Source organism: Nelumbo nucifera, chromosome 1 (assembly GCF_055504915.1).
Source record: "Nelumbo nucifera cultivar China Antique chromosome 1, China Antique-T2T, whole genome shotgun sequence".
Classification (NCBI taxonomy): domain Eukaryota; kingdom Viridiplantae; phylum Streptophyta; class Magnoliopsida; order Proteales; family Nelumbonaceae; genus Nelumbo; species Nelumbo nucifera.
In genome coordinates, this window is record NC_142649.1 from 46900705 (window position 1) to 46923892 (window position 23188).

The 23188-nt window shown below is 40.0% G+C and overlaps 1 protein-coding gene across 1 annotated transcript in view; it reads left to right on the top strand.

The window, feature by feature from the left end:
• Window positions 1-1423: 1423 nt before the first annotated feature.
• The window catches only part of TIC22-III (Tic22-like family protein), a 50551-nt gene continuing 28786 nt past the window's right edge, over window positions 1424-23188 (top strand). Inside the window, exons 1-3 of the mRNA XM_010248828.3 lie at window positions 1424-2150; window positions 2502-2576; window positions 22958-23014. Of these exons, the coding sequence (XP_010247130.1) occupies window positions 1569-2150; window positions 2502-2576; window positions 22958-23014 (714 nt within the window). The 5' untranslated portion in view covers window positions 1424-1568. The remainder of the gene's footprint in view (window positions 2151-2501; window positions 2577-22957; window positions 23015-23188) is intronic.

The window sequence follows — 23188 nt, forward strand, 5'->3', positions numbered from 1 at the left end:
TATAAAGCAAGAGCTTTAGTTTCTAAAAAGTGAGGACTTAGCTTTCTAGAAAAAGAGGATTTAGCCTTTTAGAGGATGTGAACTTATATTTTTGTAGCGTTTCCCACAGACGACGCTAATTGATGAATCGGTTTTTTGGCTAAGTACCTCATCATTTGGTCTGCTTCCAAGTGGCCGATGACTTAGGCCGAAGTGGAGAACTTTGGCTGCCGAGTTGAATCGAGCTGGGCAGGCTAGGTGGCAAGCTGACTATAGAGCCGAGCTGCCTATGAGGTGCTGAGCTGCCTGTGGCAAGCTGGATTGATGAGTTTCATTGCTCTTTAGAGACTTGCAAGGAACCAAATGTCAGAGGACCTGGTGTGGCTAACTCGGCGAGGTCGCTCCGATGCTTAAGTCAGTACTCTCATAGTAGACTGCGAGCTAAAAATCACAAAGTCTGAGAGCTATAACTTGCTTACTTGCTTGCTTGCTCACCCTATGCCATTGGGGTTGGTGCCTTTATATAGGCCTTGCTCACGTACCGCCCCCGAGATCTCCGGGAGGTCGTGTCTAACTGGTCCGAGATCCTCGGAGGTAACTGCCATGCACATTGACCATCCCAAGGATCGTGGGGTATGCATGCCGAATTTGTTGGCGAGCACGTTTCGCAGGTCGCCAAATCGGCGCATGTGCTAGGTCGGCGCCTGGGCCAGGCCGCCAGGTTGGACACCATCAACTTGGCAAGTTATTGCCTGAGTGGTTCCGGGTGTCACCTAGTTGTTTTGAGGTGCCATGTGTCACAATGTCATTGGAGGGCCGAATTCGCTCTCATCAATGCATATGAAGAAGGTGCAGCTTGTCTATGATACTGTTATAGAACGCGATCCCCGTAGGATTCACGCCAGTGCACTTTGGATTTTTATCCTCCAGATCTGTTAGTGTATCATGAACATAGCACTCTGGATTTGAAAAAATCTGAGAGAGAGAAGAAAGGGAGAGAGAAATTTGAAAAAATCTGAGGTAGATGAGATTAGTGCTGCTATTGTTAGTGTATGAGGTCGAGGAAAATGAACTGTTTTTTCATCCGAGGGTAATATGGGAATTAAAAAATATTATAACAGTTTTTTTGAACGGAAATGGGTCTTTGTCTCACAGTCATAGTACAAATACAAAGGGGGTGTTTGTTGCAAAACAAAGTACAGGCGTCTTTGTCACAGACCCATAATACTTGGGGGGTCTTTGTAATTTACCCAAACTTTTTATCCGTAAATTGGGTTTCTCAGCTTTCATGGATAAAATCGTTCAACTCACTTGGCTTTGGTCTCAGAGCCCATATATTCACTATTGCCATCTTCCGTTCCCTGTCGAAGTGTCAACCAGTCGACCAGTTGACAGGATATTATAGTCGTTTATAGACCATTACTGGGGTCTCCCAGTGCTATTTTTCTATTTTATTCAAAAGTACGGGAGGGGACGTTCTCCCCCACTGTTCCGAAATCCTTCTCGCTTCTTCTCAAATTCCAGCTCCAAGGTAGAGTGGAGGGAAAACCAAACCAAGTTCTCACATTGTCTTTATAGTTTATGAGAAAATGCAGTTTCCCAGGTTCTATAAATCAGAGGATTCATCAGCTCCAAAGCCCTGTCTCCAACAAGCCTTCTTTAGCATTCAAAACAACTTCTCTGATTTTCTACAGAACATCTCAAACTCTCTTCAACATCAAAAACAACAGAAACAGCCTAACCTTTCTTTCTTGAATCCTAACCCATCTGCCCTGAAAACCCATTTCGAATTTGCTTTAGAGAATCTCGGAAACCAAGCCAAACGGGCGTTCTGCAAAGGCATTTCTGGATTTGGCTCTGCTTCTTCTTCTAGCAGAAATCCGGTTTGGGCTCGGGTATCTGCACAGATTGAGACCCTCAACGAGCCAGTTCATCGTTTTGACCTTGCCATGTCGACTGAAGCTATTGAAGAGCGTCTAGCCGGCGTGCCTGTCTATGCTCTCAGCAACTCCGCCGAAGAATTCGTATTGGTTTCGGGCGTTAAGACAGGGAAATCTCTTGGACTTTTTTGCTTCAAGAGGGAGGATGCTGAAGCGCTTTTGGAGCAAATGAGGTCTATGGACCCTGGCATGCGCCGTGGTTCTAAAGTTGTCGCCGTCGCTCTGAACAAAGTAAAGTACAGACTTTTTTCTGTTCTATTTTTCATTTCAAATTTCGCAACATTTTTGGTGCGTATATTTGTGTTTGAATTGAAATTTTGATAAAGTATTTTGTACTGAATCGTCTGCAATGATGTCACAATGTTTTCCATCACCATTAATATAGTATTGCACTATTTGCCTGATATTGCAATGTTTTATTGTACTGCATGATTGATTGACTGCAATATAACCTTATTACTTGGTTATTTGTTTGATTTTTAATTTCTGCATTATTTGATTGGATAAGTAGTGGATGATGAAAGAATAAAGACAGAGGTTTAATGTTTGTGAATATAGTCTAAAAATTTATGGGTGATGCAGGTTTTCCAGCTGAAGGTTGATGGTGTTGCCTTTAGGTTTATACCCGACTCTTCTCAAATAAAACATGCACTTACGGTGAGTGATGCTAATTTTTTTGATGGATAACTTGAAAATTTTATTAGTTGTGGATAAAGAATGATACTATTTACAGCATTGATTGTGCCAAGGCACTCTATACTTACATAAGGGAGCTAAACTCCCAAACCCCAAATCCTTTTCCTTTAGTTAGGATACAGAGTTCACAAGTTCCCAATCAGTGGATCCCCAAAACATTTGGATCCTGTTGGCCCCTTGTTTTGCCAATGCATCTGCCATCCCATTTACTGTTCTTGTCCAGCTGAGTGTAGCTCTCAGCTGCATTTCTAAACATGTTGTCTCTCTAATGGGGTTCCTATAGAACCATCATCCTTTTCTGTTGCTAGTCATCCACCCAATGATTGTCCAAGAGTCACCTTGCACCAAAAGATTTTTATAGTTCAGTGTCTTCCCTAATTTCAACCCACACACTAATGCCATCAAACATCAATTCTGCCTTGGTCGAGTTACCTTGATATATGGGTCCTGAATAAATTGTTAAACTTTCATCTTCATGGTTTCTGAAGACACCCCCTACTCCTGCAAATCCTGGATTACTCAAACTTATCCATCAAAATACCAACTTTGATACCATTTCGTAAATGACAGTAACAGATAAGAAGTTGGATTTTTGTAAGTCACTTTCAGTGTAGTTGATATTAGGCAAGTCTCTACCTCAATTGCTGCAGGTGTATGAAAAAGGATGTGCAAGCTTTCATTGAGTTTATTTGGTATATATTGCTCATTGGTGCTTATCTTTGGGTAATAGTAAGTCAAGACATAACAATGTGTAAAAAAAGAGGATAAAAATGTCAACTTTGTTTTTTCTTTTCTTTGTCAGTTGCCTTCTTGTAGAAAACCAACTTTTCTTACCTAAAGCATGTATCTTTCGATAGATGCTCTAGAATCTTGTGATGTTCTCTTGGTAAATTTTTTGTCGATTAGAGTGGTCCATTTTGGAGCTTGTAAAGATTTGGAAGAAGGATTACCCATCAAAAAAAGAATCCTGCTTTCTAATTGCTCGCCTAAATGATGAACTGCCATCGAGCCATCTAGGCAATAATTTGCTCTTTGTGACCATGTTGTAATATACCGTGCCTATATACATGATACAATGTATGTATGTATAGCAAAACTTCAAAATCCCTAAGGTTCATTCCATGCCTAATATCATTGTCATTATGTTTTAGTTTGTTTTTTTGGTACTTTTGGGTTGTTGTATATTTGTTTGTGTTGAGATATCAGGCTATCTTGTTTCTTATTTATTATCGGGCTAAAAGGCCGGTCCTATCTATCCTGGGTTTTGGGGGGGGGGGGTAGAGTTTGGTCCTAACTTTGGCTTTGGCCTTTTTCTTTCCCCACACAATGTGGCTACCCTCAGACTTGAACCTGTGTTCTCATGCTTTCCAGCCAAATAATGGCCCAATACCATCAATAGACCCCAGGATTTGTTTAGCCTGTCTTTCTCTCCTCTTCTCTCTACACAGATCTGATTTATTCTTATTTTATTAACACAAAATAAACAGAACCATTGGTGTTCCAATTTCCAAGTTAAGCAGATCTTTCTTTCTTCTCTATGCACATTGTCTACATCCATGCACCACTAGAATCAGCAATGAGTATAGGATTTTGAGTTGATGATCAGTTCAGCCTTGAATGCCTGGTTTGGTGAATTTTTTTTTTTTTTTTGGTGAAAATATGGAGAGATCTGATGCCTAGAAGGAGTTTCTAGAGAAGGTGCCTAAAAACCAATAGAAATCTAGAGAATTAGTTCAGAGACTGATTGGAGGCTTAATGTCTTGACTGGAGTTGGCAATCAAGACTTGTTTTCTTTCTTTTTGATCATCATTGATATCATGACCTATTTGGAGATGATAGAGCTGTTTGCTAGGTTGACACCCATTTCATTTTTGCCCCAAAACTACTACAGGGTTGGCAATTCAGGGTTGTATTGTGAAGCTGTGATTGGGGGCCTAGTATTGTGTGATAATACTACTTCTAGGGTGAACTTAAATAGAGCCTAGAGTCTGGGGTTGCTCCAATTGGGTCTGTAGAGACTCCCAGCATTTTTATCACTGCAATTGAGCTTGATGGGAGTAGTTACAAGATAAGTGATAGAACCAGAGGTCATAGATCCTTGCCATGCCTGATGGGTGCAAGAAAACTACATGATATATCATATATGTCATGGTTGGTAAATTCCATGCAACCATACATTAGAAGGATTTTTTTTTTTGATCAGAAACAAAGAAAAGATTCATTAAAATTAATAGAATGTGTATAATAAGAAGTTGTGGGTAGACAATAAGTCCACATAAACCCCACTAAATACAATTCAAACCCAAGCTTAACCCAACAAAGAAAATTCATTAGCTACAGACAAGCTCCAAAGGACCCAAGGGACCCAAAGGAAATCCCACTATCTATAATATAGCCCAGAACATAGATTGCCTTTGAACTCCTTGCTTAACTAGATCATCGGCTATGCTATCCCTAATCCATCTTATGTGAATTTCCATATCTTTAGAATACTGTTTAAAGCGCCTGAACTCATTTCTTAATCTCCAGATTGCTCATTCCTCTTTTTTTCAGCCAGTTTACAAAAACTTTTGAGTCCTCTTCAATAACCAACCTGTTAAATCCCTAACTCTTTAGCTTTCTCTGAAAGGGATGGTAGAATCCATCGTATGGACGCCAAAACTGTTGCGGAATGGGTGGGCGAATTTCAAAAATTTCCTACCTACCTTCCAACTGGGAATCACATTCCCTGATTTTAGAATCAAGATTCAAGGATCCTACTTGAACCAGAATCGAACCAGATCTGAACCAAAAGAGAAGGGAGTGATTATACCTGATCTAGAGAAATAATATCTTCCATAGTTGGTGTTCACGCCCAAAAAAGACACCAAGATTTGCTCCTGCCTAAGATGACACAACAACTGTGGAATAAAACCAGCAGAGTGCGTCCTACACACTGAATCCTTCACAAGAATCCTTTGGAGACAACGAGCACCGAACTGAATCAGCCTTTCAGCAAAGATTGATATCAAGAACTCATCTTTTCTCTCACAGAGAAATCGAACTGCAGTAAATGGTGGCGGCCACTGAAGGAGAAGGCTAGAGAAGAAGATGGCGAACTGCTTTTTCTTCTCTAGGGTTTCTGAGATCCTATCTCAAAATTGCAGAGTGTTCCGCGAAATCCCTAGGGTTCGAATTCTTGTAATTCAAATTAGGGTTTCCTCTAGTTGCTTAATGATTAAGAAAACCTCTTGATCATATCAGGAGTTGCCCTTATCCAAATCTGTATTTGGATTAGGACTCTTCTTAATCTTATTTGTAGATTAGATAAGTTTTTGGGCTCATCCTAATCTCAGATCTGCCCCCTGTTAATGACTGATCAAATCAGCCCAGTTCGAAATGGGCTTTAGGCCCAATAAGAATCAAGTGCTCAAAAGTCTTCCAAACTGTTGCCCAGTTGGGCTTCTTTGTATGGTGTGGGACCTAAGCATTGATCTAATCACCAGTCACATGGGTTTGGCCCAGCCTCTGTTACAAGGCCCAGCTGTATTCATTGGAGAGACCAGTGAACCCCCTGAGCCCATCACATGGACCCTATGGGCCCAACACTTACACCAAGTGGTCCATGGGCCAAGCCATCTTATAAAATCCCAGGGAATGTGGGTAGGTGCAAGATTAGCCCATCAGGTATTATCCCAAATGGCCTTACACTTAACCTCTCAGCCCATAATGATCAAGCACTGCCCGACAATAGAGGACCTCTCCCTTAGCTGCAAGGAACAGTCCCGGGAATTAAAACCATTTGCAAATATTTTGAAACCATACTTAGGTATATATCATATATATAAATTTTGCAAAACAAAATTCCAACGATTGAAATCAATTGCTGGCAGTTTGGTTTCCATCAGAGAGAGCATCCCCGATCATTACCTTTGTCCGACAAAGGGGCTGATCCTGTCACTATGATCACCCACTCAGATGAATTCTCAGACTGTCCCAACATACCCAGGTTTTGACCCCCGCTAAGGATCTCACTGATTGGCATATCAAAGACAGCCCGATCCGACACCTCGTGCAGTACCATAATCGGGTCTAGGGCTCAGGTGTAACTTTCTAGTTTTGCCCATCAATCTCCAAGGTCCAGGGAAATATTGGAAATCTTGTCCGGTTTAGGGGTTCAAGTAATCCTACACTGCGTGTGCCTCGGGTCTCACTCTGGCGGCTGAGACAAGCCACCCCAACAGTTGGTAGCACACCAGTGTCAGCCTTGGCAGGATAAATCTCCCCAGACTTATCCAATGGCTGTGAACATTTAAAACCAACACAAGTCTCATAAAGTGTCTAGTTTTAGGGTCTTACACAGAAGTATACCACACAACATGAATCAAACATGTACTTCGTTTATTTACATTAAATATCAAGAGTACATCAGAATTGATTGAAGCTAAGGGCATACAAAAACTGTCCAACATTCTCAACACCAAATACTGCTGCCTTCAGTTCTGAATTCACCACATCACCAAGCTGGATAGGGCCGGAGAACATAGCAATGATATTTCCATTATCCTCCCTCATTACCCTGCCAATGCCTGATGGGCCAGGGTTTCCCAAGCAGCTACTATCAAAGTTTAGTTTCTTCCGCCCAACATCTGGAGGGGACCAAAATTCAGTTACAATAGGTCTTCTAGAAGCAATGTTTGCAATTGTTCCCCATGATTTGAAGAAATCTTCTGTTTTAAAATCTGCAAATATTTTCAAAGTGTTCATCCAAAGTGAATCCCATATAGCTATCACTTCAATCACAACATCTCTACCTCTTTCCTTATCATCAAATATCCTTAGATTTCTTTCCTCCCGGATTGTCCAAGCCACTGCTGCTCTAGTGCATTTTTCCATCACTTTGCCTCTCCTTTTAGAGCACCTCAATATGTTGGAGCTAAAAAGATCTTCTGGATTAGCAGGAGGTTTCCAGTCGCAACCAAATAGAGAGGAAAACCACTCCCAAATAAAGTTAGCAAAAGGACAGGAGATAAAGAGGTGAAAATCAGTCTCACCATTCAGCTTACGTAAGGAGCACTAGTTTGGGGACAAGCACCACTTTGCTCTTTTTCTCTGAAGCAAGTCATAGGTGTTGATGGAACCATGGAAAACTTCCCAATAGAAAGCACTGACCTTAGGAGGGATGGGCCGAAACCAAATCTCCTTAACAAGGAAACAAGGAAAGGAGGAAGTGGCAACAAGAGAGTTTAAGAAGGATTTGCTAGAAAAAGAACCTGACTGATTGAGGGCCCAGACTCTAGAATCTGAAATACTATCCCCCAATCCCCCAATCCCCCAAAACTATTGAATTCAACAAGTCAACCAAGGTAGAGACACTAGAAATTTCAGATTCTAGTATAACCCAAATTCCAACTCAAGTTTGAAGAGGAAGAGGAAGAGCTGATAAAATCAGTAATAGGTTTACCCTTGAGTCTAGAAAGAGCAAAGAAGGAAGGGATTAGAAGGAACTATTTATAGACAAAGAATGCTAAAAGGGCGTTGGATAATGTTGCAAAGACTTAATCTCAGGTTATGAATGTCGCAAGGGCCTATTGTGTGAAGTGAATAATCTGAAATAAGGAAAGAAGCAACTAGTACTTCTCAACTTTTAAGTCTTATTGGCAGGAGTTAGTTCATCTAGAGTCTGGAACGAGAGGGTCCCAAGGATTTTTCTACATATAGGAAGCTGGTTGGGAGAAACCGTATTGGAGTTTTTTTTTTGGGTTAAATCCTGAGCTTGACATCACCTGACAACATATTCTCACACATGATGATATCACTGTTCAAGGCTTATTATTATTATTATTATTATTATTATTATTATTATTATTATTTGTGAGAATTTGAGAAAAAAAATGAATTGATCGTATTGTCTTGGAAGGAGCATATACACAGCTTTATATAGAATTACAGAGCTAACTTACAGGGTGATAAAATAGGAAACTAACTTTTCCTAGAAAACTAATTTCTATATTCTAGGAAACTAACTTATGTATGTTTCCTAAACTGATGGACCTAAAATTATGTTGAATCAATCAGAGAGTCAATCTTCTACTTTCCAACACTCCCCCTCAAGCTGGTGAATATGCATCTTTCATTCCCAGCTTGGAGATAAGTCCTTGGAATGCCACACTGCAAAGCCCTTTTGTCAACACATCTGCCAGTTGACCTTTTGTTGAGACGTATGGAGTGCAAATTGATCCGCTATCCAGCTTTTCCTTTATGAAATGCCTATCTATCTCAATGTGCTGGATTGTGAGCAATGTTAATAGCTGACTTGTTGTCGCAGAATAATCTCATTGGACCTTCCCATCTGATCTTTAGGTCTTCCAAAATTATCTTGAGCCAGTAATTCACATACTCCTTGAGCCATTGCCCTGAATTCTGCCTCCGCACTTGATCTAGCTACCACATTCTGCTTATTACTCCTCCATGTCACAAGATTTCCTCCAAGGAACGTACAGTAACCTGTAGTGGACCGCCTATCCACGGGAGAGCCTGCATAATCTGCATTGGTGTATGCCTCTAGTGCTAATCCAGTATTTCTTTTAAACAAGATTCCTTTGTCAGGATTAGCCTTTAGGTAATGTAGTATCCTATAGACCGCCTGTAGGTGAACCTCTTTCAGGTTGTGCATAAATTGGCTAACCACGCTCACAACATATGCTATGTCTAGCCTTGTGTGGGCAAGATATATAAGTTTTCCTACCAATCTTTGGTACATTTCCCTATTCACGGCTGGATCTTCATTTGTTTCTCCCAATTTGTGATTTGGCTCAATCAGTGTGGCGGATGGTTTGATGCTAACTTTCCTGTCTCTCTTAAAAGATCTGTTACATATTTTCTGTTGTGAGATAATGATGCCTTCTCTGGAATGAGCTAATTCAATCCCTAGAAAATACTTCAATCTCCCAAGTTCTTTTATTTTGAATTCTCTGACTAGGCATCTTCTCAAGGCTTCCTTCTCCTTTTCATCATTTCCTGTCACAATTATGTCATCGACATATACTAGAAGAGCCGTGACTTCCCCTGCATCTGAATGCTTTATAAAGAGTGTATGATCTCCCTGACTTTGTTTGTATCCGATGGCAAGCATAACTTTAGTAAATCTTCCAAACCACGCCCTAGGTGATTGCTTGAGACCATATAGTGCTTTCTTCAACCTGGAAACTTTATTTCCTTTTAGATTTCCTTTGAAGCCCGGAGGAATATCTATGTATATCTCCTCCAAATTACCGTGAAGAAAAGCATTCTTTACATCAAATTGCTCCAAGTACCAGTCGAAGTTAGCTGCTAGTGACAACAAAATTCTTACCGTATTCATCTTAGCCACTGGAGCAAATGTCTCCTGATAGTCAACACCATAGGTTGTATATCCCTTTGCCACGAGTCTTGCCTTGTATCTTTCTAGAGAGCCATCTGACTTGTACTTTACCGTGAAAACCCACTTGCAGCCCACGGGTTTCTTTCCTGGTGGTAGGTCAACAATTTCCCATGTTTGATTCTTATCTAGAGCCTGCATCTCTTCTCTCATAGCATCTTTCCATTTCTCATCAGATAATGCCTCAGATAAAGTATTAGGAATATGAATGATGTTTAAACTAACTAGGAAACTCCTATGTGATGGTGAGAATTTTTTAAAGGACATAAAATTTGCTAAGGGATATAAGGGATGTTTAGTGCATTCTCTTGTGCCTTTCCTAAGGGCAATAGGAAGATCTTGGTCAGATGCTAATTCAGAAGAAATTTCTAGAACTGTATTTACCTCATTCTCAGGATTAGGAGTTGAATCTTGAATCTGCACAAGATTAGGATCCTGGTCTCTTCTTCTTGAATATACCTGCAGTCTCATAGAGTCACAAAGTTCATCATTCTCTGTCATGGGTTTGGTATGGATGGGTAAAGAAGTTGGTTTGGTTTGAGGTGGTTCGATAGGTGCGAATACGGATTGAACTGGTATAGATGCTGAGTTTGGGTGTTGAGAAACTGTAGGTAGACCAAGCGGGAACAAATCTCTGTCCTTATCTTCAATGAATGACAAGGACTCCCCCTGAAGATAAGGTTGAGTGAAATATGGTGTTTTTTCTTCAAAAGTGACATCAATAGAGACAAAGAATTTTTTGGTAGGTGGGTGGTAACACTTATAACCCTTTTGGGTGGACGAATAACCCACAAAAATACACTTGACGGCTCTTGGATCTAACTTCCCTCTATTATGGCTATGGACATGGACAAAAGCAGTGCATCCAAAGATTCTTGGGGTGAGAGTATTTGTTGTACGTAGATCGGGATAAAATTGAGAAAGTGTTTCCATTGGTGTTTTAAATCCCAGAACCCTCGAAGGTAATCGATTTATAATGTATGCGGCTGTAAGCACAGCTTCCCCCCAATAGGTTTATGGAACATGCTGGTGGAAAAGTAAGGCTCGGGTTGCAGCTAGTAGATGACCATTCTTCCTTTCTGCTACTCCATTTTGTTGTGGAGTATTAATGCAGGAGGATTCATGGATAATCCCTTCTTTTTGAAAATATGGGGATAAAGCTTGGTTGAAATAATCCCGTGCATTTTCCGACCTAAATCTTTTGATTCTGACCCCAAACTGATTTTGAATCATGTTATGGAAATTTGGGAGTACACTACTTACATCTGATTTAGATTTAAGAGACCCTAGTGCAATCATCAATAAAAGAGACGAACCATCATGAGACAGACTCATTTGGAACTGTGGATGGTCCCCATATATCACTATGGATCAAAAAGAATGGGACTGAACTTCTCTTGTTACTGATTGGAAAGGGCACACGCTTGTGTTTTGCAAATTCACACACATTACAATGAAAATAGTCAACATTTAATCCTTTAAACAAGGAGGGAAACATAGTTTTCAGAATTCCAAAAGATGGATGTCCTAGTCTAAAGTGATGAAGCCAAATGGTGTCTTTGTTGGATGATGAAAGGAATGACAGAGATAACTTATCCTGGACAATATTTGATTTGCATGATTCTTCAAGACAGTAGAGTCCATTCTTCTCCTTACCAAGTCCAATCCTCTTCCCCGAATCCTGGTCCTGAAATATACAGTAAGAAGGATAGAAAAGCACATTATAGTTCATGTCATGGGTGAGTTTTTGGATGGATACCAGGTTAGTGGACAATTTGGGAACATGAAGGACATTTTTTAGTATAAGAGATGGATTAATATGGATATTCCCAAGGCCAGCTACGGTAGTAAGGGAACCGTCTGCAATGGATATTTTTCGATTACTTGGGCAGGGGGTATAAGTGCTAAAATGTAGTGAGAAGTGAGTCGTGTGATCTGTGGCTCCTGAGTCAATAACCCATAAATCCCTAATAGGTTCATCTGAGACATTTAGTCCGTGAGGAATAGAAAACTTACCTGAGATTGCAAGAGAGCCTGCACCACTAGGTTTCTCCAACGATCCCAGAAGCCCCCTTAACTTTTCGATCTCCTCCATATTGAACTCGGTCTTGTTTGGAGGCTTTTCTTGGCTTGGCTGATTTGTGGTGAAGTTAGCTTGATTTCGACTGTTCTGTTGTCCTCCTCGGTAGCCCCATTCTCTGTTCGATGGTTTACCATTCAGCTTCCAACACTTCTCTTTGGTGTGCCTTGGTTTCTTGCAATAGGTACACCAAAGAGACTCCTTGTTGTCCAGTGCAGAGGACAAATCTGTCTTCATTCCTTCGAGTATTTTTGGTTGTTCCATCCTTGTAGCCATGGCTGAACCTTCTAGTACTCGGGGTTCAAACATAACCCCCCTACAACTTTCTTCAGCACGAATCAGAGAAATAGTCTCATTTAGAGATGGTACCTCTTCTTTGCCGAGAATCTAGACCCTAACTTGATCAAATTCTGCGTTAAGTCCTGCAAGAAAGTCATAAACACGATCTTTTTCGATAAAACTCTTTAGGATTGCTGCATCCACTGCACATTTAGTCTCAATGCACCGATAACGATCGAGTTCTTGCCACAGGTTCTGCAGTAAATTTGCGTACTCGGTAACTGTCTTGCTGCCTTGTTTAGTCGCTCCAGTCTTGACTTTAATTTCGTACACTTTTGCTGCATCACGTGCCTTTGAATATGTTTGTCGGAGGACATCCCAGATCTCTTTAGCCGTGGATAAAAACATACATGTGTTGCTGATTTCAGGGTTCATTGAATTCCATAACCATGACATGATCATGGAGTCAGCTTCGTCCCATGCATCAAATCTTGGATCTCCTTCCTTAGGTCCCATCCCTAAGAGATGGCTAAGCTTTCCTTTTTCCTTTAAATATGTTCGAACAAACTGAGACCACTTCAAATAATTTTTCCCGTTCAACCTATATGCTGCCTGAATGTTTTGCAAGTCGCCAGATGCTTGATGGGAGGAAACTTCTTCCGATTGTGCAGTGGTATTTGATATGGTGGCTTCTGACATATTGGGAGGGCTTCAAGAAAGAGAGAAAAAACAGACAATGAAGGTCTCAAAAATTTAGTAAGGGTTGGTGATGAAGGCCTAAAGAATATTTCAGCCAATGTCCGAAAAAAGGTAACTGTAATGCTCCGCCAAACTGAAGAGTGGGTCGAAACCTCTCAAAATCAAAACTGATCCAAACCAAACCAAAGGGATTCAGTAAATCTGCTTTGGGCAACACCAGATCTAAGATTTCAGACTGATCCGATGTGATGACTGAAGAGATACTATGTATAGATCTGTTAGAGAGTTCTTGAACCAGCAGCAGCAGAGATGACTGAAGAGATACTATGTGTAGATTAGGTCGTGACCAGCTCTGATACCATGTGAGAATTTGAGAAAAAAAAATGAATTGATCGTATTGTCTTGGAAGGAGCATATACACAACTTTATATAGAATTACAGAGCTAACTTACAGGGTGATAAAATAGGAAACTAACTTTTCCTAGAAAACTAATTTCTATACAGTGGGATTCTCCAATTAATATTCCATGATTCTAGGAAACTAACTTATGTATGTTTCCTAAACTGATGGACCTAAATTTATGGAGAATCAATCAGAGAGTCAATCTTCTACTTTCCAACATTATTATTTTTATTTTGATAAGTGAAAGGAAAAACTTTATTAATGAAAGTTGGATACATCCGCCATTGGTGCCAAGATGGCACCACTCAACAAGCATAAATCAAACACACAACAATCAAACAAAGCACAAGAAAACACCTCACTAGAGCTTCAAATTCATCAAAAAAAGATACCTTTTGAAATTTCCAAAGGGACACTCATTCCTTAGAAACAAAAAATTCTTCTGCCCCTCCTTCCTAATTCCAAATTTCTCCCCCATCCCCTATTAATGATTTCTTAAGACACTCTTCCTTCTCATTTCAAACTCCTCAAAAGCCCTTTTAGCGAAAGCCTCACCTCCCAAGAAGAACAAACCCAAAGATTTGCCGACCTCCACCTCCCTATTGACAAGCTTCTTTAAATCCACGCTTCCTTGCTTCACCTCCTCCCCTTTGATGCCACCTCTCCCTCCACTTCTTATCTTCCTTCAAATTTTCCTCCACACCTCCAACAGGAATATCAAATCTTGGCCCTCTACATTTGGCTCCTCTTCTTTTGTATAATTTAAATTTATTGGTTGGGCCTGCCCCAACAAGACCATCCTTTTTTTTTTGGTAAAACAACAAGACCATCCTTAAGACGCGAGAAAACCTTAGTAACATGCATTAAATGAGTTTTGTCCAAACTTCTTGTCTTCTTTGAATCAAACGATGAAGCAACTAGCCCTCCAATTTCCGACTTCTTCCTCTTACGTCCTAGGTTGACACCTAGCTTCCCAACAATCACTTTAGCAACAAAAAACTCATCCCTACTTTCAAAACACATAGCTTTGTCCAGAGCAGGGTTGGCACATTTAGATTTCACAAAACCACCAAAAACTACTGTCTATCCTTCTACCTTACCCGTCTTTTCTCTCTCCATCCCATCCCCAAAGCCAACCACCTTCCCCACCTCCAAACCTTGTGAATAGCCACCACTTAAATTATCAACTCCACCCAAAATCATCTTTACTGTCCCAACAGAATTATAAGGCAAGGCTCCCCCAAATTCACAACCTCTTGAAACAAAATCCCAAAGTCAACAACCATTGTCTCACCATTGGAAGGTGTTGGAATAGGGTTACAATCCATCAGATGGATGGCCAAACCATGCAAGATGGCTGGCCGGAATTTCAAAAATTTTCTAACCTTCTTGGAAACTAATTTCCCGGTAAATTGAAATATGAAATTTTAGAATCGTTCTTGCATTGAATCGGACCAGATTTGAAGCCAAAGAGAAGGGAAATAATACCTGATACGGAGACCATAAATCGCAGCTCCTAAGGTGGTAGTTCACGCCCAATATCAGTCTTAAAACCGGCCTTCAATTGAAGGTGGCGCAGTGTACAGAGAACCGATTCAGCAACACTTGATTTCGACAAATATGCTATCCAACTTGTTTGGATCGAGTGGGGAAATTGAGCCTGAAATTCTTCTGAGTTTTTCTTGCAAAAACAAAGAAAACTGATCAAAATCAGTTCTTGACAGCCTAGGTTGTTCTAGGGTTTCTTGAGAGACAAGAGAGAAAAAGATAGAACAAGAAAGAGAGGTGTTCAAGTATAGTTCGCCCTCTTCTTCTTTTATTTCTTAATGTAGCATTCTCCTAATCTAATTAGGAGATTATCTAGATCTGAATTGGATCTAGACTCTTTTAACAATTAAACATTATCCTTTTGAGAGGATAAGTGTTCCATACCCAATACCAAACCCATACCAAACATTAATTAAGTTGTCATGTGACAACTTATTTAGTCTTATTAATATTGGGCCTTTGGCACATCTTCAAAGGCTCATGATCCTAGGTGTTGCATGGCCACATTAGGCCTGATGTTGTATGGTGTGGAACCCTACAAAGGTCTCTTTCAAGTCCATAAGGGTCTAGCCCCACCTCTGTAAGAGGCTAGGCCGAATTCACTGTTTAGAGCAGCGAACCCCTGAGCCAATCAGCATGGGCTCAGTCTAGGCCCAACATTTACACCTAAATGATCATTGGACTCAACCACCTTATGAAGACCCAAGGATAATGGAATTAAGTGAGATAAAGCCCACCAGGTAATCAACCTTGTAATGGTCTCTTACACTTAACCTCTCGGCCCATAATGATCACAACACTGCCTGACAGGGAAGGATTTCTCCCCTGACTGCAAGGTGCAGTGCCACACTCTCTGCTTAGATGGATCCCGAGATTAAAATCTTTTGCAAACCTTTTTCATAAAATAGTAGTATATAACATATAAATATATTTTGCAAAAACAAATTTCAAATACAATTGAAATCCACAATTGGCAGTTTAGGTTTCCGTCAGAGAGAGTGTAAACCTTGATATTCACTTTGTCCAACAAAAGGACCGATTCTATCACTTTGATTACTCACTGAGGTGAATTCCCAAACTACTACCCCAATATGCCCGGGTGTTGACCCTTGATGGATTTCACTGATTGGCATATCAAAGACAGCCCAATCCAACACCTAGAGCAGTACCATAATCAAGTCTGGGGTTATGTGTAACTTTCTAGTTTTGCCCATCTATTTCCAAGGTCCAGGGCATAACTGGAAATCGGTTCAGGTTCGGTGTTTCTTCCAAACACAAACTGCCTGTGCTTGGGGTCTAACCCTAGCAGCTGAGACAAGCTGCTCTAACTGTTTGGTAGCACACCAGTGTCAGCCTTGGCAGGATAAACTCCCCAAGTCTATCCAATGGCTGAGAACATTCTAAATTAACACGAGTCTCATAAGTGTCCTGTTTAAGGGGTAATTCACAGAAAACATACCAATATCAACATAAAACAATAATGTACTTTATTCATTTACAAATAAGTGTTCATGTACATCAGTCCGATTGGAGCTAAGGGCATATATTGTCTAACAAATTCACAACCTCCTGAGACAAAACCCCAAAGTTAACCACCTTTGGCTCACCACTGGAAGGTCCAGTGGAACTTACCATTGGCTGGTAGGAATTGGAAGATCGAGCAAAGAAAAACTCCCCAAGGTCCATTTTTTTTTTATTATTTGGTACACAATGAGGGGCAATATTTGAAAATTCAAATTGGTGGTTGACCTTTTTTCTATCTTAGTAACAATTCACCGATTTGACTGTCTGGGTCATATGGGTCAGCCCATCAAACTGAAAACAACCTTTAGATGGGATTAGTGGGTTGAATCTAGTCTCAACCCTTAGCTAAGAATATTAGGTTAAGTGCTAAGGGCTTTTATATATGATGAGAAAAAGAAAAAGAAAGAGAATCCCACAAAGGAGGAGCAGGAGCATGGATGATTTGTCGCCGAATGCCATTTTCCATTTTCCATCTGCCATTGTTGTTTGTTGTTGCCGTTGTCAGTTTCTGTTCACCAGTAAAAGTTTTTATTTTATTTTATTTTATTTTTTTTATTTTTGATCAGTAACAAAGCAAAGGTTTTATTGATGTTAGAAAAAGTAACATCACATGTGTGGATAGCCTTAGCTAGCCACAACCTCAAAGCAGAACAAAGGGAACCCATTACAATAATACACCCCCTCTAGGAACCCAACTAATGGTAGTATTCATTTGCCTCAAAATGCTTCTTATTTCCCTTACGATATGTCTGTAGAACCATAAACCCTCCTGATTGCTCTTCATCCAGTTTGTGACTACCTTGGAATTGCCTTCAATGGTAACATTTGTATAATTCAAAGATTTAATCTTTCGTAAATCTTTTAACACTGCCATGAGTTATGCTGTTGTTGAGTTGCCCATCCAAATTGGTGCTGAAAATAAAGCAATTATTTCACCTGCATTATTTCTAATCAGCAATCACACCTCCAATCCATGATAGCCGTGGGTTGCCTTGGCTACATCCATCAAAATTCAGCTTATAAAAGGGGAACAAGGAGGTCTCCAAACAGCATGGAATTTCTTTTTTCCAGTAGAAGGTTCAGCCACTAGTTGCTACCTCCTGCAAATATTATCGATGGGGAAAGGAGCAAACAAATCTGACATTTTGACCAAACGAGCTACCTTGATCAGAATGCCGTTGCTGACTTTCAAAATAGTTCTCTCCTTGAAAAGCCTTGAATTTTTTTTTTCTCCCACATAGACCACAATACCACTGCCCTTGTACATCTCCAAATGATTTTACCCCTCTTTCATGCAGGGTAGAAAAGAGTTGAGTCAATAAAGTCTGTACTGCCTTGGAGGGTGCCACCTACAACCAAAACATGAAAAGAAGTAATCCCAAATAGTAGTCATGTAATTGCGGGATATTAGCAGGAGATTAATAGCCACACATCAGTGATCAGCCTAAGGCTACTTAGTGTATGTCTTGGGCTTGATTCCTATTTCCTAAGGCTGCAGTGTTGGGGATTCATTGTTATTTCAATGAAATCATCTGGAAGTGGTTTCAAAATAGTGCTGGATAGGGATGCAAATGTAGGAAGGTTTAGGATCCATCATATGGATGGCTAAACCATACTGGATGGCTGGGCGAAATTTCAAAAATTTCCCAATTCTTTTGGGAATCGAATTCCCTATGTTTTGAAAAACTGCATTATCGGTCTTGCATTGAACTGAACCATATTTAAAACCAAACAAAGAAGAAGATGTATACCTGATACGGATTTCACAAATGCAAATCCCAAGGTGGAATTTCATGCCCAAATCAGTCCTAAAACCAACCTCCGCTGAAGATGGCATAGTGTGTAGATGAAACCAGTTCAACAACACTGTTTTAAGCAAAATTGTGGTCCAATTTGCTTGAATCGAATGAGGTAAGTGAGCCTGATTTTCTTCTGAGTTTTTCTTGCAAAAACAAAGAAGATAACTGATATAAATTAGTTCTTGAAAGCCTAGGTCGTGATAGGGTTTATTGGAAGACAAAAGAGAAGAAGAGAGAACAAGAGAGTAGTGTTCTAGTCTGGTTCGACCTCTTCTTCTTTTATCTCCTTATGGTTATGGAGCACTCTCCTAATCAAATTAGGAGATTATCCAAATCAAATTAGGAGATCATCCTCACTTAAGAGGATGAGTGCTCCATACCCATTTCCAAACCCATATTTGACCTAGAGCAAGTTGTCATGTGACAATTTACTTAATCTTATTAATTATGGGCATTAGGCCCATTTACTTCAAAGGCTCATGACCCAAGATGTTGCATGGCCAACTTAGGCCTGATTTGTATGGCGTGGGACCCCACAATGACCTCACATAAGTCCACATGTATTCGGCCCAACCTCTCTAGAAAGGTTTGGCCGAATTCACTGCTAAATGCAGTGAACCCCTACATATATCACTATGGGCTCAATATGGGCCTAGCATTTACACCTAAATGATCCTTGAATTCAGCCCTCTTATGAAGACCCAAGGATAATGGACTTAAGTAAGCTAAAACCCATCAGGTAATCAGTCCTGTAATAGTCTCTTACGCTTAACTTCTCGGCCCATAATGATCAAACCCTACTCGACAGGGAATGGCCTCTCCCCTGGCTGCAAGGTGTAGTGTCACATTCTCTATTCGGATGAATCTCGGGAATTAAAATCTTTTGCAAACATTTTTCATAAAACATTAATATATATATATCATATAAGTATATTTTGCAAAACCAAATCTCAAACACAGTTGAAATCCATTGTTGGTAGTTTAGGTTTCCATTAGAGAGAGTGTAAACCCTATCATTCACTTTGTCCGACAAAGGGGCCGATCTTATCACTATGATCACCCACTCAAGTGAATTCTCAAATTGCCCCAATATACCCAGGTTTGACCTTTGATTTATCTCACTGATTGGCATATCAAAGCCAGCCCAATCCAACACATAATGCAGTACCATAATCAAGTCTAGGGGTTATGTGTAACTTTCTAGTTTTGCCCATCAATCTCCAAGGTCTAGGGCATAACTAGAAAATGGTCCGGGTTCAGTGTTTCATCCAAACACACACTGCATGTGCTTTGGGTCTAACCCTAGCAGGTAGGACAAGCTGCCCCAATTTCTTTAGCAACACATCGGCGTTTGCCTTGGCAGGATAAACTCCCCAAGTCTATCCAACGACTGAGAACATTCTAAGCTAACACTAGTCTCATAAGTGTCCAGTTTAAGGGGTAATTACAAAGAAACATACCAATATCAAAATGAAACAATAATGTACTTTTATTCATTTACAATAAATATATTTGTACACCAATCTGATTGGAGGACATACATTGTTTAATAGCAAACGGATTGGATCGGATTGAAATCAGGGTATATTTGAATCTGACCCGACACTGTTCATGTTGGATCCGATCTTATAGGACTCGATTTGAATTCGAATCCTATCGATGAGTTGGATCTTCGGAATCTGATCTGACTTGTTTTCTTAAAAAATTAATAAATTATTAAAAGAAAAATGAAATATACTAATTTAAATAAAATAAAAACAAAAATTACAAGTATTTTGAATTATTTTCATCATATATATACATGATTATTTTATAAAAAATAAATAATATAACAAATTTATAAAAATAAAATATAAAAAATATATTTATATAAACAAATAACATATTTATATGTATTATTAATGTTTATATTTATAAATATATAATATATATCGGATCGGATAGGGGGTCCGAATCTATTTCAAAGATCCAAACTGGGGTGATCCAAATTTGACCAAATAGGAGCGGATCTCGGATCTGATCCAATCCGATCCATTGGCACCCTTAGTGCTGGACCAATCTCTTATTTTTTTGGGAATGCCAGGGAGTTTCTCAATGCATCCATTACATCTTTATGATTAGATGAAACAAATTATTTGGAGTGGTCACAATCCATTAAAATCTACAATGGTGGTATAGGTACATGTTGTTCACCACGACTGCAATAGTACAGAAGGCGCTAAACTAATGCTACAGAAATGCCCATGACGAGTTCACAACTCATCATAGATTTGCGATGAGCTCAAAGCCCGCATAGACTTGTGATGAGCTCAAAGCCTGCACGAGCTTGCGGTGAGCTCAAAGTCACCACAAACTTGCGATGAACTCAAAGCCACAGTGCGGATGACGAACTTGAGGTTGCCATGGATCTGTGATGAGCCCAAAGCCATTGCGAGCTTGCGATGAGCTCAGGGCCATCACGAACTTGTGATGAGCTTAGGGCCATCGCGAACTTGCGATGAGCTCAGGGCCATTGCGAACTTGCGATGAGCTTAGAGACATCGCAAATCGATGACGAACGAAAAAGACAATGACTGGCTGATGTCACTCGTGACAAGACGCCTAGTAGGATTAAGAGAGACACGTAAGATTAGCGTTGACATCATCTACGCCACACCAATATAGGAGACCCGCAAAAGGAAGTAGCATACATGTATTATGAAAATCCTCAGGTGGAAGGAAATCTCGTCCTGGAGAGATCTCATAAGACACATGGCGAACCCTTAGCAGTGTCCCCCTGACAATTGACACCGAATCAATGATTCCCTTTCCAAATGGAAATCAAACTCTTTTGGCTCATTCCTTTAAGGACTTTGGGATCTCTCCTTATAAAGGGAGGCATGAATCATAATGAGCACATGACTCTGTCGATAGAAGCCCTTAGTCTACACACTTTGCTCCCAGCCTTTTTTTTGTCTTTCAAGGAGACCACCACACGTAGCCTTACCACACCACTCACAATGGGCATGGGAAGATTGGTTACATAATTGGAGAAACTAAAACATCTGCTTCTACAAACACGTCTTAAGCAAAATGGGTGCAAGAAAATTATATGGTGATGTTGTGGCTTCTTGGCTTCTTAAATCTATGCATTCACACATCAGCCATAATTTTATGTAGGCAAAAACTTCAAAAGAAATATGGGATGGTGTTGCTGAAACCTATTTCCAGTTATTGGATGTTGCAAGGGTTTATTAGTTAAGTGAAATCAACAGTTTGATAATTAAGATTGGGAAGAAATCTCTTGCCATTTACTTCTCTACTTTGAAATCTCTTTGGCAAGAAAAGTTCTTTGGGTTGAGCCTAGAATATGGCATCATGAGGCAACACATTCTCGCTAAAAGATGATATCACCTTATCTCAGGCATATGCTACAGTTCACAGTGAGGAAGTAGGAGGGTTGTGATATTGTCTTCTACTCCTGCACTAGATTTTTCTGCCCATGTGTCTATGAAGCCCAAGAATACTATGGGAACTCCTAGTCGCAAGGGTGAGAACAAGAAGTATGTGGTATGTGACTTTCAAAAAGCCCAAGCACATTAAGTAGAAGTATTGGAAGTATTCCTTAATGTGCTTGGGCGTTTTTGCAATAGTCACATACAACACCTTTTGAGAAATTGGGAAATGATCTTTTAGGGGAGAGTCCCCCACTTACTGTTCTTTCCAAAACATTATTTTGTTACCTGCCCAAGTGTCATACCTTGAATCTATGAACATAGATGTTAGATCATGGATAGAAGTCCAAGGAGAAGCAAAGTACCTCTAGTTGCCAACCAGGCATCTCAACCATTAGAGCACATCCTATGAATGATAATTACCACCGTGTGCCTCAATCCATTGGATTCAATTGGAAGTCTCCATAGCCATTTTCCAAGTGGGGATTTGTTATTCTCTCTCAACCTTCCAAGCCCCAAATGGCCTTTCCTCCTATAGGCTACATCCCACCTCACTATATATTCTCTTTTGGTCTCCCTTGCTTCCCAAAGAAAATTCCTCATGATCATTTCTAAGCTCTTCACCATTGACATTGGAGTAAAATACTAGAAGGTTTGCCAAAGTTGATCAAATCAAGGTCATCCTCCTATCCATAAGATGTGGCTCTTTTTCCAAGAGGTTAGCTTTTTAGTGAATCTGTTAAGAACCAGGTCTTAGAAATTGCTAGCTCTGGGTTTGCCTCCTAATGGAAGACCTAAATACTTAATGGGCCAAGGAGACACCAATGATCCCATTGCTACAGTATATCTTCCCAATTCCTCATCCCCGATATTTAATCCCCCTAAACTGCCCTTGCGCTCAAGTTAAGTCTTAGATTTGTTTTTCTCTTGAACAACTCAATCAAAAGTTCAGGCCTCATTCTTACCTGCTTGAACATGATACGATTCTTTGAGATAACTCATTTGTCACCAGAAATTGTTCTTACCTATTTTTCTATTTGCTAAAATGATTTTTCTCATTTATAACATTTTTCTTTAACAATTATTTTTTTTATTTGACTAAAATATTCTACCTTGTATCTGTTTAATTGCATAAGGACAACTTGTTAATATCTTTTTCCATTCTTACTTTTTGTAGGTAAGACAAAATACTGGGTTTTCTGATGAGGGCTTCTCTGGGGTTCCAGTTTTCCAGGTTCTTATCTTAGCACATCTCAATCTATCTATTAATTAGCAGCAACATTTCTATTTGGTGTATGTTCTGAAAGGTAAGTGAAACATTATCTTTGCATGCTAAAAACCAACTTAAAGAGAGTGAAAACCCAACATAGTAATCCCAATATATCCGCAACGAAGTTAGAAAACCAGT